Genomic DNA, 26,336 nt, shown 5'->3' with positions numbered 1-26,336 from the left:
TCTCCCTTAGAGATAGGGTGAGAAGCTCAGTCATCCGTGAGGAGCTCGGCGTAGAGCCGCTGCTCCTTCGCACCGAAGGGAGCCAGTTGAGGTGGTTTGGGCACCTGGGCGCCTCCCTAGGGAGGTGTTCCAGGCACGTCCAGCTGGGAAGAGGCCTCGGGGAAGACCCAGGACTAGGTGGAGGGATTATATCTGACTCGGGATCGCCCAGTCAGAGCTGGTTAATGTGGTTCGGGAAAGAGAAGTTTAAGGTCTCCCGCTGGAGCTGCTGCCCTCACGACCCGACCACGGATAAGCGGACGAACCTGGATGGATGCTTTAGGTACAGCACGCCGGCCACGCCCACAAAGCACAGCCCTATCCTTCTGGCAACCGTTAACTATGGACAGAGACGGTTTAGAAGCGAGACAGCCCAGCTCAGAGTAACTTCCTGTCTGTATGTCCCGTGGGAGACTAGCGGGACGTCCTGAGTGGATTGATTCCAATGGGAGAAGTGAACGTTTAACACAGATTTTGAGCGATTCTTTCGCACCGTAGTCACCAAGTACATATTTGGAGCCATTATTCACAAGCCACATATCTCCACATTATTCTGACAATACATTTTTCATTTCTTAAACGGACACATCAGGAGAAAAATAACTTTGATGTAAGTTTGAGACGTGTTTCTGTCTCAGGATCAAACTCTCGCGAGATCTGGCAACACAGAGAAGCTAAGGTTAGCAAACGTTCACCAGCTCCCTATCAAAAGTAATGTTCCCAATGCTAAATATGTCTGGGTAAATATCTAATGCTAGGAAAAGAAAATATTCATAAATTAGCAAATATAACTTTTCATCCATCCACACGACAGTCACTACACTTTCAAACGAGGCCACTCCCCTTTAGGAGACAGGAAGTGTGTACCGTTTCCTACCGTTGGCGCAGCTTGTGATGCACTAGCTTCAGTTATAGAGAATCTTTACAGCTCAGCACACCACGATGCTTTCAGTTTTTTCAAGTTGATGTTTTTCCGTATGTTTTTTTTAGTTTGAAAAGAAAAATGAAGCTAGTTCGGTTCTCCTATAGAAGAAGGCGCCCAACACGATTGGATGCTGTTCCTTTTTTCAGTCAAACAAGAGCCTGGTATACACATCTGTATTTGTTCACGCCGTCAACAAGGCGGAGTAAGATGCTGGATTTAATAGAAAACTATGAATCTGACCACCTGGGGAAGGCAGGTGTACTGATCTGTGTATTTTAATGTAAATATATAATAAAGGTTTTTACTAAGATTTCATGTCAGTCTCCAAATAAAGGAGAAACAATAACTGTCATATTGAAAAATGTCCTGTCATCCTCCTTGATGTTCTGCATTCTTGTACACTGATGTAATTTGACTAGCTTTCATACACTAATATAGTTTAAATTCTGTTACATCTGCAGAATTTAAACGCCATTATCTGTGATTCGATTTCATCCCGTCTTTTGCAACATAGATGCTTTTTTTTTCCTGTTGTGCCAATGATGCAGTTTTGAATTGAACTGAAGTGAGAAAATTAGAGAGATATAAAAAAAAAAAGGGAGGGGGAGCCGGAGAGATGGAGGGTGAAAGATGAGTAGAGACGGAGATCGATAACATCGCTGCATTCTGCCAAATTCATTTCATCTGGTTATGGCCTCAGAATATATAACGTCTGCGCCATAAATAACGGACTGAATTAATGGCTTTGCATTTACTGAACACAGACTGCTTAAAAAAAAAAGTCTAGTTTTCTAACTGCTGCTGTAGCATTATACGTCTTGTGGATTGGACACGTATTCATTTTTAATCAGATATGATGATATGCTTCGGCAACACTTGCTTCTGTTCAGTTCCAGCCCATGAAGCTCAACTTCGATTTGATCAATAAAGAGAACAAAGAGTGTGAGGCAGAGATAGAGTGACATGATGAGAAAGAAACAAGAGAGATATATACAGCGGTGGAAGAAGTATTCAGAGTCTTTACTGCAGTGAAGGTACTAATGCCTCACTGTGAAAACACTCCACTACAAGTAAAAGTCCTGCATTTAAACCTGACCTAAAGAGAGAAAATATACAATATACAGACACAATCAGAGAGAGTGTTAGGATCTGTAGATCTGTGTGCAGTGACTGACATGAACTGTCCTCAGACGCTGCAGCAATGCCACTCCTCCAGCAGCTCAGCCCCACATTATTAACAGCAGCACTGCACACCACCCATTGTTTGTGTTTTACTGTTGCACTCGGCTCCTTCCATAGGGCCCCTGCGGGTTTCTGTGTGCATAACGATCCATCTTTTGTTTGCGCGATCCAATTTCCAACATCCCTGCCCCGACAAAACTCAGGAGTAAATGGGCTCAAAGTGATGGCAGAGGAGCAACAGAAAGCACACACTGTTTATACTGTGTATAAATGCATGGAAGCTACGGGGCATTCACACCAACAACAAAAAAACAAACAGCGATATGCTGCAGGGTGGTGGTGGGGGGGTGATGTCCTGTTGTGTTCTTAAACCCCCCCAACAAAGCACAAGTAGACTTTATGTTTCACAGTTACTGTTTTCCGCCAGATCGTTTATAGATGAAGCCGTTTCTGAGCGCACTTGAAGGCAGCTTCATTTGACAGGAGAGAGAACGAAAAGATGTCGACATAGAAGAAGACATAGCGAGGGCTTTGTTGTTGCAGGAAACATTCAGCTATCACACAAACTCCCAGGTAGGTCAGTGCCTGTTTGGTGTTTTTACATTTTCTTGTGGCAGCGATAGAGGCAGTGATGTTTCCTGTTTCCTGTACGGGACTCTCACACCGCCTCAAACCAGAGCTCAAAACACACCAACAGGTCTTATTTCTGGTTACATAATTGGCCACCGCAGCGTGACGTGGGGTTGGGTTCCTCCAAAAGTTGAGATGGTCTCAACTTTTCGCCGTAGAACCGCCGCGTTTTTCTGAGTGTCTAGCCTGCAGGCAAACCCCGCCACAGCCTAGACGCACTACCCCCATTCAAAATGAATGGAAAGACCTGCGTTTTCACCAGACCGCTGGACGACCGACGCAGTCTGTCTGAACGCAGCCTTACTCGTAAAGTAACCCAGGTCTAGGCTGATACAACACAACTGCGTTGGTATGACTTGGTGAGCTCGTACTGAGAGTTCTAGGTAATGTTAGGGGGCCTTAGGCCGGCCGCGTGGCGTGAGCGTGGCGTCTTTGCACACCAGCAACGTGTCTGATGCTGCTGCTAGCCTTGTCTGTACACATGTATGTTTCCCATTGATAAAATGAAATACCATGTTAAACATAAATATATACTGATCTGATTACAGCAAAGACAACGTCGGCAGTATTGACGGCAAAATAGGCTCCAGAATATTTCCTTCTGTGTTGACAGGTGCAATATTTGTAAATCGATTATTATTATTTCTTTTTTTTAAATGACATTTATATATGTGCATTTATGTCAAAACCTAGAGACTTTCAAACATCAACATGTCATTTATTAAATGTATTCGTGTCAAAATGACATTTAAACATCTTTACGTATTCTATTTTGAATGGAAACACTTCCAACACGCTTGCCAAAAATAGGCGTCGGTCCTATTTCTAGCATGCACCCGTTTTCGGCACGGCTCAAGCCGCGCCTGAGACGTGCGTGTCGCGCAGGCAGCGTGCAAGCTCTGACCTGTTAATATGGGAGCTGAAATAAAAACGGACACACCACGCAGCTGACACGCTGCTCACTTAAACCCAGCTGTGTGTCATGGCAGTGTGTGCAGCCACTGTTCGCCCTCAATGATCTCCCAAGTATAAATAAAGGTTGAATAAGTGAATGAATGTTCATATGTCTATTTCATAACCCTGAGAAAAGCACTTCACAGATGAATCTATTCCTATAAATATTATACATCTGTTTGTTTTTTTTCTCCAGCAGTTTTTGAACTATTTTTATTTATTTTTTGTTATTATGTGGTGATATAACTTGCTAACCATTATGGATACACATCTTCAATCTCTTTTGTCAACTGACTGTGTTCCTTTGACACCAAGGGCGTAGTGGACACGGGGTAAGCAGGGACATGTCCCCCGCACTTTCCATGTCGGTGCCCTCTGTCCCCCACACTTACAACACGTCTGAGTTGATTGGAACGCACCATAAGTGGTTGATGTGCACGTTACTCTGGTTGTGTGATGACAACTCATTTAAATATGCAATAATTGAGATCAGTGTATATGATGGAATAGTGATATTAGAATGTGGCCACCAAATTTGGGCTATTACGCCCCCATAAAATTCTGGGGGGGGCATGCTACCTGGAATCTGCAATTTCGAGAGACAAATGGTAGAGAATCGGTCCCCTTCACTTTGGTAATTACAGCTACACCCCTGGATGACACCCCTTGATGGTATTTTGTCTGCTTACGTTTGATGACGGACAGAGAGCACCACTGGACCTTCTTCCAGCGGCTGTGGATGAGCCACTTGTTGACCTTCTTCACCAGCTCTGCCAGGTGGTCCGGGTCCGACTTCATGATCTGGTCAAACTCTTTGAACTGAAGCAGAGGCGAGAGACACACGGTCAGACACAAAGGTGCAAAACGTTGTTTGTCTTCTACGAGCTGAGAAACACTGACTGATGATCAATGCAACACCACCCTGATGAAGTCTTTGAAAGCCAGTTAAGACTGAGAAAGTAATGTGTGGAAGCATTTTACATTCAATGGACAGAGTGTTTGCTGACTTTGTAAAAAGCAAATGCCTCACAGCAAAGCAAAGCCAAGGCTCTACCAATGTCCATGAACTCACTGTGGCTAATTGCAATTGTATAAAGGATATAAACAAGCTGGTGGTTTCCTCAACATTTGGCATCATATTGCCAAACTCCGTTCATATACAGTACAGATGTTTTTCATATACTACCGTCACAGCAATACCGATTCATATCTGTAGTCTGTGACAATCCATTTCATAAAGCGTGGCCAGAAGCATGAGTATAAATATTGATTTGAGCTATTCTGTTTTTTCTCTTCGCCATTCATGCATCTTTTATAACAAAGTCACAGTTCACACCAGTGCTGCTGAATGCCTCCTAACACATACAACTCTTGATTTACAAGTCTGCAGAGAGCAACTCTGAGACAGCGCAGCTGATGTTTGTTGTGTCTTGATCAGTGTGCTGTGGAAACCTCTGACTTCCAAACCTTGAGAGTCGTCGGCTGCTGCTTTAATAATGGAAGAAGCTGGCTGAATTCACATTATTTTTTTCTCAACTGCCAACAACGCGGAGATAATAGGACCCCAGGAAGTGCCCCAAGATTTGAAGCAAATTGAAAATAGCAGCTCCCGGCTCGTCACGTGATGCCTTGGGGCCCAAAAAGACTTTTCCCCAAAGACCAACATGGTGAAAGAGACGTCTGTAAATCAGTGGAGACATTTTCTTTTTTTTAGCGTCAAAACCCATGTGAAATGACTTTTTAGAATTTCAGAATTTGACCCATTCGGTCCGATAACATTTGGAAAGTCGAGAGCATGATTAAATCATTCATTTCCCATTCAAGTTAGTGGATAATTTAGTTATGCTGCGTTCCAGGCAACCCGTACCTCGTGTTTTCACAACCTTCTACCTGTGAAAGTGCCCTGGAACGGCAGTCAAACCCCTAACTTTCCCCCCCCGTGAACTGGTACCAGAGTGTTGTACTCCCAGTTACAGTTTTTGACGTCACACACACATAAACAACAATGGTGACCCTTGTTGATGCTGTACAGACACCGGTTATTAACGGTGAGAAATAGAAATAAATAGACATAAATAGGCAACGTAAAGTAACTCCGCACATTGTAATCAAAACAATACACATACGATTGTGTACTACTACAGGTTATGTTTATTAAATGAAGCCCAAAATATGTCGGCGACTAGAAATCGCTAGTATCAGCTAGCGCTAGCTAACGTTGTCGTGACTTTGCCTGGAATGCTACCAAGTCGTGAGTCATGACTTGAATTTGGAACTTACGGGCTAAACATTGTGTCTGGAACGCAGCATTAACATAGAGATAACGTGCAGATGTTTTTTCCCTATCGACCTATCGATTGGTTAAAGAGTAGGTGTAATTTCAGTCGACCGAGATTTGTTTAGTTGAATACAACCCTTATTATTATTTTCTTAACGTCTGTGTCTCCCATGCACGTATAATAAAACCTGGATACGGCGTTCAAAGCGGAGCCTCATCCATTTCTAGGAGAGTTCCTCAGTGGCGCAAAAAAAGTTCTACTTTCGCGCACAAAATGACCCAGGTGATCAGCGCAGCGTCTATAGAGCAGACGCACTAGAGACCTACGCCGGCTGAGCCGGCTACTTCCGGTTTAGCGCTCCGCTAACTTGAATGGAGATTATTCCATTGAAGTTAGCCATTATTGATTGATTTAAAGCAACACCAAAGCACTTTTCCGCTTCGGTCCCCGTACAGGTTGGAAGCGGAATTGTCCATTACCGCTGTCTCATTCGAACTACAGATCCGCTTCCCGATCTGGCAAACTTGCATAGTGCGGTTATAGCCGACAGAGGGCCGCAAAGTGAATGCAGAAGTGGCGTTCACCCTGTAACGAGTTGATGAACCACTGAAACGATTTTGGAAACATTATTTTAATGTACATTATTTTGGTGCAATTTTGCCAGATCTGTAGTTCGAAAGAGACATAATGAGACATCGGTAATGGGACAATTCTGCTTCCAACCTGTAGGGGGACCAAAGCAGGAAAAGTGCTTTAGTGTTGCTTTAATCGTTCGTCTCTTCTAGACTTTCCAAATGTTATCGGACCGAATGAATCAAATTCTGATAGTGAAACAAGTCATTTCGTAGGGGTTGTGACGCTCCAAAAAAATGTGTCAACTGATTTGCAGACATCTTACGGGAAAAAGTATTTTTGGGCCAGGTGACATCACGTGACGGGCCGGGAGTTGTTATTCCACTGTCTGGCTGCTATGTTCAATTCGCTTCAAATCCTGGAGCACTTCCCAGGGTCCTAGTATCTCCTTACATTATATTACATGCCAATTAGCTGACGCTTTTATCCAAAGCGACTTACAGTCCTTATTGTCGGCAGCTGACCCTCAAGTATCAGGTATCTGAAGCTTCACCCTATCATGTTAACAGATAGAAAAGAATAACTTTATAACTATAAAAAGGATCACTATGACTGTGGTTTGTCCTCAGAATCCAGATTAGCTAAGGCCAAAAACCTTCTGTAAACTCCAACCATCTTTGGCTCCTTGCAGGCCTAAAACAATTACTTAAAAGAATGATGTGATGTTACGTTTATCACGGCGGCGCATCATTGCCTCTGGAGCAAACATCACATCCCTGGTGCTTCCCACGGGGACGTGAAGAGTAATGAAAGCAGCCAAGTTCAGCCAGCAGAGGACGTGTGTATTAATTCATTCCTCCGAGCTAAATCTGCAGTGTCAGAGTTACAGTTCGTCCTGCACAGTGTGTACCGAGGTCCTCTGCAAAAAACACACATGCACTTCCACAAAGCCCCCCCCCCTGAAAAACACATGTCTAACCCACAACATGATGAATTATTCATCAAGTGGAGAAATAAAAACCACAGCTGTCGGGCTCTGGTTCTTTTGGGGAAAAAAACCTTCATCTCACCTCAACTCAGCAGCCAGGATGACTAATGTGCTTTCCCTCTGAATCTATTGTCTTTCTTTGGGGGAGGGGGGGGGGAGCAATAACAATAATAGCTAGTGTGACTGGGAATAGTGCAGGTTTTGAATAAGGTCCCACCTTCCCAGGCCGGAAAAACACTCTGGTCAGTCCGAACTTGTAGTCATTCTCATTCAGCCCCAGAGCTTTGAATAAAGCCTGCAACACAAAAACATAACAAAAATGGGTAAACATGGAAATGTGGCTGCATTGAAACGATAAATAAAGCACGGATCGGGGGCCGGCGCCGGGGCTCGGAGGACTGACCTTGCAGAAGAGGCGCGGGTCAAGGCGGGTGAGTTTGGGCGGCATGTACTGCTGGTACATGTTGTAGAGTTCGTGGAAGGGAGCCCTGGAGGGGAAGCCGCCCTGCATCAGGTCCAGCACTGACACCATACCTATAGAAGCAACAAAAGGAGTCACAGAGAGAGAATTTCATTGGACAGCAAGTTCAAGTTCCTTCAGTTGCCAGGTTTGAACCATGTTTTTTTTCTTTCTTCAAAGCAGGGTTTCATCATAGACAGTATATAATGGACCACCAGATCCCGTGTCTCTGGACGGAGACCAGTGAAAGATATTAGAAACACTTTTCCAGTGCTGGCTGAGCGTTACTGAGCAGCCTCCAACTGAGAGAGACAACGTAAATGTGACGTGAGCATCCTGTCTGAAAGTGTGAAGTCTTCTGGTAGCTGTGCCGAGAGAAATCTCAATCATTCCCAATCTTACAGAGACGGTGAGCGTAGGTATATGTAAGGAGATAACATAGGCACAGGCTAATTACTGATCACTAACATGCTAGTTAACGTTAGTAATTAAACCTAAACAGATAATGGAAGTCCAAACTGCCTGAGAGCTTCTCCTGTACTATACGGTAATTCCTCTACTGTGTGACAGTAAGTCTCGTGGTTATGACCCGATCGTTAGCCTATTTTTATAAAAGCGTCTGCTACGGAGCCATAACGTGAGCTACAAGGTAATGGAGCCTTTTATACATTGTCGTGTTTCTTTAGAAATAAACAACGGACAAATAGAGTCTTTAAACGCTTCAGATGTAAAGTTATTCGCTGTCAAAGTGACGTCAAAATGAATGGGAGTCAATGGGATGCTAACGGGAGGTGATCGCTTTGTAGCATCAAAATGGCGCCATAGGAGGTTCGAGTTCTGAAGCGAAGCTTACCCCCTTGGGTTTCACATACCCTGGAAATCCAGAGATTTGCGAGAGCACAATTTGAATTTGCTCAGCGAGTCCCTCAGGCATTCAGTAATGATGCTCATTAACTATGGCGTTGTAGCCGAGCTGCACCAATCACATCGGTGTATCTGATATAGGCGGGGCCAGAGGCGAGCTCAACAGATGACGACAGCGCTGCGACGTCAAATTAATTAGTAAACATTGCAAGATGGCTACGGATGAACACCAGTTGTTTGAAACGGCTTTGGCCGCTACAATGAACGAGTTAGACTTGTCTTTTTATCTAAAAGAGGAACAGAAGACAGAGCTCCAATCGTTCCTTTGCAAGAAGGACGCTTTTGCTGTTTTGCTGACCGGATACGGCAAGAGTTTAATCTACCAGTTAGCTCCTCTGGTAGCTAAGAGTTTAATCTACCGGTTAGCTCCTCTGGTAGCTAAGAGTTTAATCTACCAGTTAGCTCCTCTGGTAGCTAAGAGTTTAATCTACCAGTTAGCTCCGCTGGTAGCTAAGCGTTTAATCTACCAGTTAGCTCCTCTGGAAGCTAAGAGTTTAATCTACCAGTTAGCTCCTCTGGTAGCTAAGAGTTTAATCTACCAGTTAGCTCTGCTGGTAGCTAAGAGTTTAATCTACCAGTTAGCTCCCCTGGTAGCTAAGAGTTTAATCTACCAGTTAGCTCCCCTGGTAGCTAAGAGTTTAATCTACCAGTTAGCTCCTCTTGTAGCTAAGAGTTTAATCTACCAGTTAGCTCCTCTGGTAGCTAAGAGTTTAATCTACCAGTTAGCTCCGCTGGTGGCTAAGAGTTTAATCTACCAGTTAGCTCCTCTGGTAGCTAAGAGTTTAATCTAGCAGTTAGCTCTGCTGGTAGCTAAGCGTATGGGGCTTAGCGTATATTGTTGTGATTGGTTGTAGTGTTATCCAATTGCGTGCAGTGAGATTTTCAAATGCATGCTTGGCCCAAATGATGCTCATTAACTATGGCGTTGTAGCCGAGCTGCACCAATCACATCGGTGTATCTGATATAGGCGGGGCCAGAGGCGAGCTAAACAGATGACAACAGCGCTGCGACGTCAAAGTCATTAGTAAACATTGCAAGATGGCTACGGATGAACACCAGTTGTTTGAAACGGCTTTGGCCGCTACAGTGAACGAGTTAGACTTGGCTTTTTATCTAAAAGAGGAACAGAAGACGTTGGGCCATTTTCATTACTCATTGCCAGACCCTTAATCTTTCTGATTTGGGTCTGGATTTCCAAGAGAGTTTCACCAAGTCAAATTTAAGACTTTAAGACATGTTTAAGACCATTATGAATGAAATTTAAGACCTTTATCACGACGTCAAACAAAAAAAGTCAGATGTCAGAGTGCAGAAACATCATCTGAAACAATTCCCAATTTCCTCATTGGCGAATTATATTTGGACTAGTGACAGAAAGAACTACAACACCACAAAATTAAAAAAGAACATTGTAAAGCTGCAGGAACATTTCAATGAGCAGTAGAGGTAGCGTTACATGGATGTAGGAAAATTAAGATTTTTTTTTTTTTTAATTTAAGACCTTGAACACAAAAAAAGAAGTCGGCAGTTGGCGTTTAAAAAATCTCTCAGGACTTCTTTGAAATCACGGTTTACTCTGTAGGATTACAATGTAAAACAGACGCTGTGTGAAGTGTGAACATAGCTTTGGTCTCCCTCCACTGGTTAAACCGGAAGTCCCTGCTTTATGTCTTATTATTGCTTGTACAGTGATTTAAAAATACGGATTGAGACAGGAGGTTTACAATTCAAAGCATTTCCAAAGTCAATTAAAGTTATTCCCACAAAAGGCTCCGAGGTAATCTTTTTACAGAATGTATCTCCACATGGAGGAAGAAACATTTCAGGACTTAGATTAAAAAAAACAACACTAATGTTGATGGGAAAATTCATGTTCAAAAAGACAAATTTCCCTTTTGGATAGCAGCACAGTTTGTTTTGTAGGATTGGGACTTTTCGGTTGCTGAACGTCCCATTTTGAAGCAAACAGTGTCATGTCGGTACACAGAGGCCTCCCCCACCTCATCCAAACTATCAACGTTTTCGATTCCCAGTCCAATAAAAGTGATAAAGAGCTCGGCGAGGCGCAGTATCTGAACAGGGCATCGTTGAGTTTGTGTGGATGAAAGCAGAATTGGACTCTCGGAGGATATTAAACCCGAGCTCATCATTTCTTTTCTTCTAAACCTGAAAGGGAGGGAGGGGGCGGGGGTGGGGGTCACTGGCTTTTTGATTAGGGACAAAAAAGTTTAAGAAAATGGTTTCAAAGTCACAAAGCAGCATCAAAAGAACAGGAACACAGGACAAAGGAAATAACAGCAGCCAAGGACTTTGTGTTTGGAAAAAGGACGAACATGTTGAAGGATTCTTCCTTCAACATGTTCGTTCAAAGATTTTTTCTGAAGATTATTTAGTTAATTTTCTAACTTAATAGGAATTTGGGAGATGTTTTTGTGTTCAAGTTCTCCACGGAGTTTCTTAAAAGTCAAACAAGGTAACTTTAGTGAAAAGTACATTTCAGAAACGGGTCTTTGTCTGGATGGTGAGTCGCTGCTGATGTGTTGTGTCTCTGTTTGTCCTTGGTTCTTTGGCTCTCTGTTTATCAAAGAGGTTGTTGTCTTCGCCAGATGTGTGAAGACAACAAGATGTATTTGACCAAATAACAGCTCATTTAAGGAGGAAGAAACAACAAGATGAAACAAGAGGGGCCCTATTTTAATGAACTGAGCGCATGGCGTGAAGCGCCCGGCGCAGGTGCGTTATTTGTTTTGGCATTTTAGGCCTTTAATTCCACAGGACGGATGAAGACATGAAAGGGGAGAGAGAAGGGGAATGACATGCAGCAAAGGGCCGCAGGTCGGAGTCTAACCTGCGGCCGCTGCGTTGAAGTGTAAACCTCTATATATGGGCGCCTGCTCTACCAACTGAGCTAACCCGGTCACTGCACCGTAACATTTTTATTTGTAATCTTCTGCATGCGTGTGTGCTGCTGTGTGTCCCTGTGTGTGTGTGTGTGTGCTGCTGTGTGTCCCTGTGTGTGTGTGTGTGTGTGTGTGTGTGTGTGTGCTGCTGTGTGTCCCTGTGTGTGTAACAAGCATAGTGTGTGCGTGCTGTGCACGAGCCTAGGAGCATTTTACTAATGCTCTGTTAAAATAACAATGAAATGCTGCCTTACTGACTTTAGACCAGGTTTTTGTTGGTCAATGGCTGCCTCAAGATAGCAATACGCCCAGAATGCACCTGAACACACCTCCCTGTAAGACCAGCACACCCAGAATGCACCTGAACACACCTCCCTGTAAGACCAGCACGCCCAGAATGCACCTGAACACACCTCCCTGTAAGACCAGCACGCTCAGAATGCACCTGAACACACCTCCCTGTAAGACCAGCACGCTCAGAATGCACCTGAACACACCTCCCTGTAAGACCAGCACGCCCAGAATGCACCTGAACACACCTCCCTGTAAGACCAGCACGCCCAGAATGCACCTGAACACACCTCCCTGTAAGACCAGCACGCCCATGGGCACCTGAACACACCTCCCTGTAAGACTAGCACGCCCATGGGCACCTGAACACACCTCCCTGTAAGACCAGCACGCCCATGGGCACACAGATGGGCGCAGGTGTACTTGCTATTTAAACGACGCGGGCGCTGGACGGGAAATTGACAACTGCGTCGGTCTTAAACTAGCAAAGACACTTGCAGCGGGCTTTGCGCTGCGCTGGGTGCAGGATAGGAGCATTTGAACCATTTTGAACCATGCGCTTGGAGCACGGATCCTTTTTTTCCGCCGTTAAACTAGCGAAAGTGTACACGACCTAAGCGCCATGCACTTGGATCGTTAAAATAGGGCCCTTAGGCTTAATTAGGCTGTTTTGAGAGCAAGAAAGCAGAATGAAGCGTGATATTATCTCTTAAGTAGGAAATAAAAAAACGTAGGTTTTGTCCGAAATTGCCCAACATTTGTTTTTTTATTACCTTGCTTTTCAGGGCTTCCATAAATAGTGGAAACGCTGTTTTACAAATCATACTCACACTTGCTTTTGGCTCAAAACTCGGCTTAAAAAAACAAAAAGTAGCAATGTAAATGTAGCCTTCAAAGTCTCGTCTAGGTTTTAAAAAAAATCACACTGACCGGAGCACTGCAGCTGGGAGAGAATCTGAGCGCCTTCAAACTGGTGGCTGATCATCTTCAGGTTTGGTTTAATGCAGCGGATGAAACTGGAGCCCTGCAGGAGCGAAGGAGGGACACATGGGGAGAGAAACAAAGAGTGCACAGACACGAAGAGTGGCAGAGAGAAAACGGCAATCAGTACAGCAACAGCAGGAACCACACACCAAATCAGAAATCCATCACATCCATTACATTCTGACTCAGGACATGATGATCTCTGCGTCTCGGTACAGAGCTCTCCCGATACAGAGCTGTGCTTTACTGCAGCTGTTAACATCAAATCATCAGTGAGTAAAGGGAGAGAGAAGAGGAAACACTGACCGTGCTGCGGAGCTTCTCCAGGAGAATATTCAGCTGGGTCTGCAGAGGCAAAAAGAAGAGGAAGATATACTTGTGTTTCTGTGCCATCAAAGTAAATGAAGATTGGAGTTTTATCGTATGAAAACCGGGCTGAGACACAGAATTACATTTCGTGGTGGACAAGTTGAAATCTGGTTAATGTGGTTTGTTACTACGTTCACACCGCAAGTCTTGATGCTTAATTCGGATTTTTTTGCTCAGATCCGATTTTTATTTGGCTGTTCGCATGACCTTTTTAAAATGTGGCCTATATCAGATTCCAGTGTGAACTGTTGTGTGGTTTCGAACTGACCACATGCGCAAAAGAACAATAACGATGACATCAGACGCAGCACGCTGTTGCACTAAAGTTAGGGAGGTTATGGAGGAAGTCAGCATGTTTGCTCTTATTTCAAAAATGTTTGTGTAATGGCAGCTGTAACATTAATGAGAATACACTCATTAGGTCTAGCACCTCCCTCTCCCTCCATTGACTTCTCCATTGTGTAGGCCTAGTCCAGTTTTTCATTACTTACTGTCTGTGTCTAGGACTAACTCCAGCCGGAGCATAATTGTAACAAATGTCGATGTAGATTGACGTAATAGTATGGAAGTGGTCTACATCTGATTTGAAAAAATCTGATCTGAGTAACATTTGAGTGTTCACACTACTTCTGAAGAAGTCTGACCTGGTCACTTGACCCCAAAACAAATCAGATTTGGGCCAATTTTGCCTGCAGTCTGAACGTAGCCTTAGTTTCATTTTCACGTCATGAGAAACATCCAACAAGACAGCTGTATATCAAACATGAAAAAGAAAAAAACACATACTGTATCAAATACCAGAAGGCTATGTCAATTAGAACCGGACCCAAACAGAATCAGTGGATTGGACTTTTTGTTGATCCAGATTAAAACTCAGCAGAATCAAGCTGATGGGTTTTCTGCTCTGGGTAAAGTTGTGTTAACATTTTAACGCATCAGTTGAGTTAAAACAGTTTTATTATATTTTGAATTTTTTTTAAATCTGCTGGAAATTCTGCCAAAAAATTGCATTTGCAGATTCCATGAGGCCCTGGTTATAACATTTTACATGCTTCTTTACACCTTAAATAATATGTTTATGTACTAGTTTATGCTGAAGACTTTTCCTTATGATGCTGGCTTGTTTTGTTCACTTCTTGCACTGTAACTTTTATTCTTGTATTTCATACCGGTCTTATTCTATTCTAGCTGGATACGGATGTTTTTAATTGTTTTTAACAGTAGAGCACTTTGCCATTAGAACTGAATGGACACTAAGAAAGAAACTCTTTTGTACATACCATCGAATTCTCTGCTCTTCTTTGCTCTCAGCGCTCAGATATGAAATCAAACACATTCATGATTAACCCTCGGAGGACAAAAGACAATGTTTGACAAAACTCCTATTCAAAAAGAAATATTACAAAATTTAATTTCAGACCTCTATTTACTATTTTAATCATATATAGACTAAGACTTTAGTAAAGCACCGACACAATTCGTACAACACATCATAAGTTAAAGTTTGATTTCAAAAGAGATTTGAGGACTTTGAGGAAAATGTGGGCGTCACTATATGGAAAGCTGAGTTTGTTCTGATCATTTTGATATAAAACACACAGGGATCAGTTATATGAAAATACCATAAAAAGGTACATTTGGGAAGATATGTAAAAAATGCCCTTACACCTTAGATCAGAGATCATCAACAGGGGGACCAGGACCCCTAGGGGGTCCTCAGATTTGCTGCAGGGGGGCCGCTAAAATAAAAAAGTCATCCATGTTAATGTATAATGAAAATATACATTAACATGAATCCAACATATTATTAGTAAAGATAATTCTCTGATAGGCGTTAATGGCCTATAGCTAAGGTAGCCATAAGCTAGCCATCCACAGATACAGTTAAGCTTAAGGTTTTACTGTGCCACATTTTAACATTCAAACATGATATATGAATATATGAATATGCCAACAATTATTTTTCAAAAGCTTAGTATTGTATGCACCACACAAAGGTATGTGTAAAGGCTGTAGGCCACCCTACACGTTATTGTAGGTCCAGTTTAATATGCAACTCAATTTGATACAATATATGTAGTAGGGGGTCCCTGCTCCGTCTCTTTCTCTCCGGGTCCTTGGCCTAAAAAACATTGAAGACCCCTGCCTTGGATGGTTAAGTCTAGGTCGAAATCTCCTGATCTGGACTGATGATTACTTCAATGGCAGCCAGGAGCCGAGCACTTTGGCCAACGCTAAAGTCCTCTTTGCACAGGCAGTGCCAGACTGTCTAATGGGTTATTGTATTACTGTCTGGAACAAGAGGCAACAAATAATCAGAGACAGTTTGGAGCCAAAGATGCTGCTGAGGTGGCCAAGTGAGGAACGACAGATAGAGAGAAGAAGCTTTTGTCCCTAATAAAGTTCAAACTTTAAAATTTGGTATGCATTTGCAGGAATCCTCTTTACTCTGCAGGCTGTTGAGGGTCAACAGGATTAATCCTTTACATGTGATGTGGCTCTCTCAAGTTTTCTGATAAGCCTAGGAGTATGCTTCAAAACTGGCCAAGGCAACCTCCTTAAAAATGTAAATGTCTTTACATAAATAAAGACATTTGGACCATAACTTGATGCAGAAAATGCACAAATTGTTGCAGAAAAATACACCAGAATGCAGGAAATGAAGTGTTTGATATGCTCAAAATTTCAATTTTGCTCTGAGGTGGAGATGTCAACCGCCCCAATGTTGAACCCAAAGTTACACCCTTGCTGATAAGCAAAACTTTCATAAATGTGCATCATTAAAATCTTTCTTCAATGGCTGAACTGCAAGTAGTCGCAGCTCTGCCATTGTTTAGTTTTATCCAGCTTGGAGGCCCAGTTGGGTCTTTATCTTTGTAAATATTTCAGAAAATGCATTTTTAATTGTCTTCCATACAGTGTTTCCCCCTATATTTCTTTCCTCAGCATGGGTAACTTTAAACTATTACAAACTAAGCAAAAAAACCCCGCTTCCTCAAACTCTTTTGTTATTGATGAATCTGTCCCTAGTCGCTATATATTCGCCAACCTGTAACTTCTCCTCATTACTCGCAGTGTTGGTGATGCATTATTAAAGCTCATTCTGGCGAATTCTTTTTCAAGTGACAGTGGACACGAAGAGCATCTGCATTATGTGAATGTAAGTATATGTAAATGTAAATAAATGTATACTAATTAGGGTCGATAATGGAAGGACACGAGGGCGTGCGGTGAAGCCGAACAAACGGGGATCAAGCGGTGACAGATTGTAGAGAGGACATGTCATTAGCATAACAGCGGTGTTCTCATTTGTCCACTAAAGGCTGAAGCGACAGAAAAGTTCCCTAATCATCGTATCTGTCTCGCTTTGGCGGATGTTCTAACAACAGTAACGCAACTTCCAATTAAAGAGTAGACAGAGGCGGTTTTGCTCGAGAACTACACTGTAAGGAAACTTTGACGCGTGTACGGTCCAAACAAACTGTCCGCCAGCTGATCTCACAGGTCGGTGCTGTCAGAGAATGTCTAATAAGGGCAGAACTTCCACTCTCGGGAAACTTCCGGCTTCTGAACTGGTTGCAGTTCCACTCTGGTTCAATATGAGGGCGCTCACGAGCAGCTGTAAAACAATGAATATGTTCACGTTTTTGTAGTCTTTGACCTGTTTCAGCCACTTTCACTGCTGCTACTTATGTTCACACTGTACTCTGATAGCCTCTGTACAACCCACTGTTAGGCTGGCAAAAGAAGGGTGACTTATCAGCCGTGTCTGGATGAGCCATTGGAATAAGACACTCCTGTTATGATGTATATTCAGTCGAAAACCTACGTCTCCTGTCACCTCGGCTGACTGGGATTTATCCCCGCTCATTTCCACGACCGAAGCTCTGTTCCTGTCTGCAAGGTTTGGATCCTCCTCTACACCTTTTTGAACTTTAATCATAGCTGGGATGGAGAGAAAGGGGACCCAGGGCAGAGGAGGAGGAGGTTTCAGGAAAACACTTCAGGTAACAGAGCTCACAGGTAATAAGAACTCAATCTCCCCGACGGCGAGTCCTAATCCACCCTGAGACGAGCTCTGGGCTTCCTGTTCTCTCAAATAACAGCAGAATGTTTCCCAGTGTCTTCTACACCCGTGAAACATTCTGCAGACACAGATTTAAAGACATTTTAAATGACATGAATTGCGTTTTAGTCCGATGTAAATGAATAGGTCACAAAGCAAAACTAAATTGTACACTACTTCTTGCAAAACAGGTCAGCAGCTCTCTAAGCTGTAGCGGTGATCTTAATATTTTACTCGTCATGCTTCTTCCGGTTTCGTGTCATTCACCTTTATCTGTCAAAGTAGCTTTATTGTCATTTTATCGAGTGGTTAGACAACCATATACCGAAGTTCGGGTGGCAGTTCGTTGAGGCATAAAAACATAAACACATTTTTGTTGTTACGGGCGTGCTCACCCTGAGGTGACAACACAAATAATTCACAGAGTTAGACATAGAAAAGGCAGGTTAAGAAATGAGGCCAAAATAACCTCGCTGACGGGTTACTTACTAAAATCTTAAAGTGCTCATAATGTGCTTTTTCCCTTTCCTTTATTGTGTTATATGTGCATGTTATAGGTTGACAAAGTGAAAAAGCCCAAAGTCCCCCCCAAAGGGACTTACCATCTCCAACAGAAAACACTGTTCACCAACTGCTCCAAACAGCTCTATTGTAGTCCAGCCTTTACTTCAGAGACAGACGTGGTCACTTTGGAACACACGTTATAATGCTCGCCTAGCTGCTAGCATGGCACGCCCTCATACTCTGCTTCTGACTGGCTAGTAGTCCTTACCTAGGTACTGTCAGGGCACGCCCTCATACTCTGCTTCTGACTGGCTAGTAGTCCTTACCTAGCTACTGTCAGGGCACGCCCTCATACTCTGCTTCTGACTGGCTAGTAGTCCTTACCTAGGTACTGTCAGGGCACGCCCTCATACTCTGCTTCTGACTGGCTAGTAGTCCTTACCTAGGTACTGTCAGGGCACGCCCTCATACTCTGCTTCTGACTGGCTAGTAGTCCTTACCTAGCTACTGTCAGGGCACACCTCATACTCTACTTCTGACTGGCTAGTAGTCCTCACCTAGCTACTGAGCATGTGCGACTCCCAACAAAGATGGAACAGAAGTGAGATGTCGCACTCTGTAGCTAAAACAGAGAGCTCAACACACAGGGTGAAAAGAGGAGCTGCAGCAATGTGCAGTACAACAAAATTATGATGTTTTTGGAAAATTAAACCATGTAAACATATTCTGGTACAACCTCTAAATACAATTATGAACTTGAAAATGAGCATAATATGAGCACTTTTATGTAATAATCTTTAAGATTTAAGTTCACATAAATATTTTGCTGCATTTAAATCCAGCTCTGTGTCATGGCAGCGTGCCTTCATTGTGTCACACACTCCTCTTTCTCTTCCCCTACATCCGGCCTATTCCATTGGCGGCCCACGGGCCACATCCGGCCCACGGGCCACATCCGGCCCAGAGGCAATCTGCAAGTGGCCTAGCATAAATCAGATCATTCATACCACATATAATTTGTACTCTATATTGTTTATAATAGATGTAGTTGCCAGATTCGCTCACGGTGCAGATAGTGAGCAAAAGCGGTGCCACACTTCCTGTCTGAACAGCCCAATTGGTTAAAACGGGCGACAAAAGGAAAAGGGCGGCACTCCCTGGCGCTACATTTTATTTCTGTCTTTTTTTTTTTTACACACACACAAACACACACACACACACACACACACAGATTTTAAATAGGCTGATGAAAATACTGAACCATCTTCATTTCATGGTCCCAATTGAATTTGTAAATTGAATAGCCCTGCTCCTACACACATGTCAAATAAAAGCAAAAATGCCCCAAAATATAACCTTAAGAAAATTCTCCATTAAAAACTCTACCTGGATAAAATCACACACAGTACAGTGTTTATAGATATAGAGAACTTTAAAGTGCAGCTCAGTGATGGACAGCATTCATCTCGGCAAGGATCTGCCATGTAGCACACATAAATAATTTCACCATGCGCATGAAAGGATAAAATATGTGTGCATCAAAGACACCAGTGTTCCTCACTATATCCCCACTGCCTGTGCTGTCCACCACGCTGATCTCTGGCACCGGCTCTGCTGTTATCAGAGAGAGAGAGAGAGAGAGAGAGAGAGAGAGAGACCGGCCATCGTCCCCTCGGGCAGTGTGCTTTTTTTTTTTTTGGTTTCCGGAGCCGTGATTGAGTGGTTGGCTTAGTGGTTGCTTTGCCTTTGGTTGGCTGACACGCCGGAGCACATATCAAGGTGAGATGCTGAGCTGGATGAGTCACAGTGGAGGAGTCAAAGGAAAAAAGAAAATAGCTCCCTCCAAAACAACAAAGAAGCTGCTCTCTGTTCCCTGAATGTACTCTGGAATATAAAGGGAACCTTCTGTACTGACGGAGAGACTGGCTGGAACACGTATCTCCATTATATTTGTTTTTGATGAGGATCCCTTCAATTTGGGTAGATTAGACTCCCTATCCTAAAGGCCAGTTCTAGGACTGATCAGCTTTTTTGGCCCCCGATCCCGATCCGATTTTTGGAATATCTTCCACGTCAGCATGGTGGCCCAGTGGATCAAGGTTTCTGCAGGTTTCACCATGTCAAATGTAAGACTTTTTAAAGACCTTTTTAAGACCATTACGAATGAAATTCAAACAAATAAAATCCATTTTATGTCTGTGGAACAATCCGAAAGAGACCACTAACACGAAAGCTGATTGGCTTCAAAATAAGTTGCATGGTGGTCTCATTTGTAGTCATAATACAAAAAATTATATTTGGACTAGCGACACGACAGAATAATCATTTCAATGAGCATTAGAGGTAGCGGAATTTTAGACTTTTTTTAGATTTTTTGGTCCCACAGCCCTATGGTCTCACAGCCCTATGGTCCCACAGCCCTATGGTCCCACAGCCCTATGGTCCCACAGCCCTATGTTCCCACAGCCCAATGGTCCCACAGCCCTATGGTCCCACAGCCCTATGTTCCCACAGCCCAATGGTCCCACAGCCCTATGGTCTCACAGCCCTATGTTCCCACAGCCAAATGGTCCCACAGCCCTATGGTCCCACAGCCCCATGGTCTCACAGCCCTATGGTCCCACAGCCCTATGTTCCCACAGCCCTATGTTCCTACAGCCCCATGGTCCCACAGCCCTATGGTCCCACAGCCCCATGGTCTCACAGCCCTATGGTCCCACAGCCCTATGTTCCCACAGCCCTATGTTCCTACAGCCCCATGGTCCCACAGCCCTATGGTCCCACAGCCCCATGGTCTCACAGCCCTATGGTCCCACATCCCCATGTTCTCACAGCCCTATGGTCCCACAAAACCGAGTCCCGATCCCATACTTGTATTTGCTTAAATAGATAGAGCATCTAAACATAACTAAGTAAACAAAGTAACTAAAATCCTGTATGTCTTACACTTAATACATTTAACTTAGTTCAGCAATTGAGTCTTTTCTCTCAACACCAAAACAGTATTCTTTAGGATCCCAGCAAACCCCCAACCAAAAAATAAACAGTCTCAAGTTCCCTAGCCTGACAAGCCAGACCCACATCCAGACGTTGGATCCGGGAACACACCGTTGGCAGGGCTCAGTCCAAGGGGCGGGATGAACGGTTGTCTTTCAAATTCCCTCTGCACGTAATAGGATAGCGCTCCAACCAACCAGAGCAACGCTGGTTGGTTTTCCAGCTCGCAAGCCAACGGAGAGTTGCTAGACTGACCCTGGCTGCAAATGACATTTGCTGCAGCTAGGGGGCTTCTAGATTTCTAGGCTACCGCTGGACAACGAAAACTAAACTTAGTTACATCTGTGGTAAATGGAAAATCTTTGATTTTCATCTTGTGTTTCCTGATGTCGGCTCCAGGGAAAGTGTGGAGAATTGGAGTAATCCGCTTCTGTAGAAAACAGGTGACTAAGAAAGATGGACTTTTTTACTTGTTGCCAAGGGCTACAAGCTACAAGACACTGAACAGACACTGGTGAGTGGTGTGTGCGCCATCTTGGCCCAGGACGTTTTTGATTAAAGGCAGCGATCACTACAAGCTGATGTAAATTATCAGAGTAAGGTAAACGGGGTCAATGTTAAAAAAATGCCCATATTGGCTCCGATCAGATACCTGGGATTGGGATTGCGATCGGGACATACCTTGCCAGATCAGACCAAAGATTTGCGATAAGACGAGTTACAGTAGATCTTGGGAATTTCAGGTCAACAAATCATCTACATTTCACCTAAAACTCACCTTAAACTTGTTGCCGACGCTGATGAAGCCCAGTTTTCCCGCCTTCTGCTTCATGTCTTTGCTGTTGCTGGAGTTCTCGAAGAGCTCGCGGATGAAGCGGTCCTTAGACTCACTGACCAGACTCTCCAGAGACATGTGCAGCGCGTCGTTGTTCTTCTCCACAAACTTGGTCTAAAAGAGAGGGACAATGTTTTCGTGTTCAGACGTACTGCCAGTGAACGGTTTCAGCTTCTAACCTCCATGCACAATTCCAAATTTAAAATTTTTCTTTTTGCGTTTGGTTGTTGTTTAGGGGTCAGCCCTATGTTCCCACAGCCCTATGTTCCCACAGCCCTATGGACCCACAGCCCTATGGTCCCACAGCCCTATGGTCCCACAGCTCTATGGACCCACAGCCCTATGGTCCCACAGCCCTATGGTCCCACAGCCCAATGGTCCCACAGCTCTATGGTCCCACAGCCCAATGGTCCCACAGCCCAATGGTCCCACAGCCCAATGGTCCCACAGCCCTATGGTCCCACAGCCCTATGGTCCCACAGCCCAATGTTCCCACAGCCCTATCTTCCTACAGCCCTATGGTCCCACAGCCCTATGTTCCTACAGCCCTATGGTCCCACAGCCCTATGGTCCCACAGCCCTATGGTCCCACAGCCCTATGGTCTCACAGCCCTATGTTCCTACAGCCCTATGGTCCCACAGCCCAATGGTCCCACAGCCCTATGTTCCCACATTTCTAAGATTTTTCTTAAAATTAGGCCCTATGTTAGGGTTAGGGTTACATTCCATCTGTAGTCCATTGCTACTGGATAATAGGTCGGGTGTAATTGGCTACCAAATTGGTAGAAAGAGGGATAAAATCTGATACAAATTTATGAAAAAGCTAATGTGGGAACATAGGGCCTAATTTTGAACAAATTCTTAGAAATGTGGGAACACAGGGCTGTGGGAACATAGGTACGCGCCCATTGTTTATGACAATGATACCTCTGCTCACTGCACAGGTGAAGAACAATATTCCAAGCAACAATTATCACAATAGATGTCTGCAGATATACACCACCATTCAGAAGTTAACAACCTGCTGCTACAAAACTTGATCGTGTCCATTCAGATGTCTGAGAGCTCTACTCTGTATGTTTGAATGCTTTTTGAAGCTTTTCAGCTTGAATACAGTCCTCTTTACAAGTAGATGTGACTGTACATGGAGAACAATAGAGCTCACCAGTGACCGCCTACTTTTTGAACAGCTCCAGTTCCAGGAGTGATTTTCCCCCCTTCGATATCTCCGTTGACCTTTCATTAAATGCTTATGTAAAGAGTTTCAAGCCCAGAAGTAAGCCGACCATAAAACATTTGATTCAAACGATCACAGACTTCAGTGGTAGCAGCTTGCTTTAGCCGTTCGCCGGCTCGCTAGTGCGGTTAACATTTCCATGGTAACAGTGAGCTCCACCAATTGAGAAAAAAAAATAACATCTCATCTGAACGGTCGCTTGCTTTGGTCAGGAGTGTTCTCTTAAGTCCAGTGATCCAAGTAAAAGGAATAAACAAGTTGGTGTGACATTCATTTCAAAGATGGAGTGGAGCGTGTCGTGTGAACGCACCGTCTCATAGCACACGGCTCCTGCAAAGTGTCTGATAATAAATCCTTCATCATCCCGCACGTTCCTGTGGACCGCCAGCTTAGACTTCCTGGGAACCTGAGGGAGACACACACACACACACAGTCAATCACACACACGCGCACACACACACACACACACACAGTCAATCACACACACGCACACACACACAGTCAATCACACACACAAACAGACACACACAAGACACACGCACGCACACAGGACACACGCACGCACAGTCAATTACACACACACACACAGTCAATGACACACATGCACAGACACATGCACGCACAGTCAATCACACACACAAACACACACACACACAGACAGACACACACACACACACGCACACACAGACAGACACACACACAGACACACGCAGTCAATAACACACACACGGGCGCACAGTCAATCACACACACACAGACAATCAAACACACCCACACACGGTCAATCACACACACACACACACACACACACACACACACACACACACACACACACACACACACACACACACACACACACACACTCTGACTCAGCACAGTTCCTGCATATTTTCCATTTACAATGACACCCTAACTCCCGCTCCTGTCAATCACTCTGGCTGGAAATGAAGATTAAGAGTCCGTGCTGAGTGATTTAATGTCCAGCTACACCCCATCTCTCTGAGGCTGGACATCAGGATGTTTTTATGTTTAAAAAAAAGATCTTACTCTTCAACAGAAAGGTCGACCTCCTTAGAAATCCTTTCCATAATGTTGTCAGACACTTAGAATATTAGTCTGAGTCTGTCAGCGGCAAAAACAGAACTTCTGTGAAGGTAAAAACAAGCTGGACAATAACCCTATTAAAGCAACACTAGAGAACTTTTCCCTCTTCGGTCCCCCTACAGGTTGGAAGCGGAATTGTCCCATTATGTCTCATTCGAACTACAGCTCGCGCTACCCGATCTGGCAAACTTACAGAATGTAATGTAATGGACAATTCAGCTTCCAACCTGTAGGGGGACCGAAGAGGGAAAAGTTCTCTACTGTTGCTTTAACTTACTTGTTAGCTTGTTTTGCCGCTGCCGACTGCAGCGATCTCTCTAAATACTGGACCAACGTCAAAGACTGTTGTTCCCATCAGTCACTTAGACACAAAAACATAGGAACATAGGGTCCAGGTTCTGGTGTTTGGGAGTCACTCACGGTGAGGCGGAAGTGGTCCTTGTGTTTGTTGTGAACGGTGTCGGTGAAGTGCTGGTCGCTGGGTTGAGGTAGTCGGTTCTCTTCGTCCAGGATGTCCAGGATGCCGAGCACCTTCGCCTCCACCAGGTCTGGGAAGAGGGGGGGAAAGAGAGACGCACGAGACGCATGAGGAAAAGGTCGCGCCGTCTATCTCGGCGCCCTTAACCCTTATATCAGGGGTGTCAAACTCAGCTTCACTAAGGGCCACACTGGAAAGAGAGAGTCACACCGAGGGCCAGACACATGTTGTGTATTCACACGCTTTTATTCCATCGAAAAAGTCAAATATGCCAAAAATGTGGGAAAAATCCAAAATACTCAAAGCTTCATACCCACTCCCTCTCATATCTATAACACAGTACCACGACTCACAACATTTCATACTATAATCCCAAAAACAGTCATCACACGGACGGGCCTATTCCTACACACACACAGACGCGCCCCACCCCCATTGTAAACTTAGTCAAATACTGACTTTATATGTTCTATGTTCTTTATCACAAGCTCTGTTTATGTAAGTCAAATAGTCTTTGTATGCTGTATGTTACATGTCTCTTACACTCATTACAGAAGTTGTGGGTTGCTTTGTGGATCATATTTGGCTAAATTTGCCCCACCACAAGCACACGCACGCACGCAAATCCCCTCATCCATCCCTTCATCCCTCTATCTACCGTCTCTCAGCAGCGGTGGATTGTAAATAAGTACATTTACTCCAGTACTGTACTTCAGTCCAAATGTTGAGGTACTTGTACTTTATTTGAGTCTTTTCTTTTCATGCCACTTTCTACTTCTACTCCGCTACATTTCAGAGAGAAATATTGTACTTTTTACTCCACTACATTCATCTGTTAAAGCTTTAGTTACTAGTTACTTTAGTTACTCCACTACATTCATCTGTTCCAGCTTTAGTTACTAGTTACTTTAGTTACTCCACTACATTCATCTGTTACAGCTTTAGTTACTAGTTACTTTAGTTACTCCGCTACATTCATCTGTTCCAGCTTTAGTTACTAGTTACTTTAGTTACTCCAATACATTCATCTGTTAAAGCTTTATTTACTAGTTACTTTAGTTACTCCACTACATTCATCTGTTACAGCTTTAGTTACTACTTACTTTAGTTACTCCACTACATTCATCTGTTACAGCTTTAGTTACTAGTTACTTTAGTTACTCCACTACATTCATCTGTTAAAGCTTACATTCATCTGTTACAGCTTTAGTTACTAGTTACTTTAGTTACTCCACTACATTCATCTGTTCCAGCTTTAGTTACTAGTTACTTTAGTTACTCCACTACATTCATCTGTTAAAGCTTTAGTTACTAGTTACTTTAGTTACTCCAATACATTCATCTGTTAAAGCTTTAGTTACTAGTTACTTTACACATTAAGATTTCTGCACACAGAACACATGTAGTTTATTAAATCTGATGTTTGATTATAAAGTAAACTACCCTATAATATAACGGCTACAAGTCATGCTGAGATGATGAGACTCTTTGGATCCTTTACACTTTCTAATGGGTCTTATATGTTAAGAGGAATACTTATACTTTTAATACTTGAAGTACATTATCCTGATGCTACTTCATCAACCACCATCGACTCAGACGGGAACAAAACCGAC

The 26,336-nt window shown here is 43.7% G+C and overlaps 1 protein-coding gene across 1 annotated transcript in view; it reads right to left on the bottom strand.

The window, feature by feature from the left end:
- The window catches only part of myo6a (myosin VIa), a 190,548-nt gene that overhangs the window by 52,363 nt on the left and 111,849 nt on the right, over nt 1–26,336 (bottom strand). Inside the window, exons 16-23 of the mRNA XM_039781369.1 lie at nt 24,663–24,790; nt 23,449–23,544; nt 21,845–22,015; nt 13,437–13,475; nt 13,077–13,170; nt 7,974–8,104; nt 7,788–7,865; nt 4,420–4,549 (exon numbers count right to left, since the gene is read on the bottom strand). Coding sequence (XP_039637303.1) covers nt 4,420–4,549; nt 7,788–7,865; nt 7,974–8,104; nt 13,077–13,170; nt 13,437–13,475; nt 21,845–22,015; nt 23,449–23,544; nt 24,663–24,790 — 867 coding nt within the window. The remainder of the gene's footprint in view (nt 1–4,419; nt 4,550–7,787; nt 7,866–7,973; nt 8,105–13,076; nt 13,171–13,436; nt 13,476–21,844; nt 22,016–23,448; nt 23,545–24,662; nt 24,791–26,336) is intronic.

Source organism: Perca fluviatilis, chromosome 18 (genome assembly GCF_010015445.1).
Source record: "Perca fluviatilis chromosome 18, GENO_Pfluv_1.0, whole genome shotgun sequence".
Lineage (NCBI taxonomy): Eukaryota > Metazoa > Chordata > Actinopteri > Perciformes > Percidae > Perca > Perca fluviatilis.
Note: the sequence above shows the minus strand (reverse complement) of the source record. Positions and strands in the feature narration are given on the sequence as shown.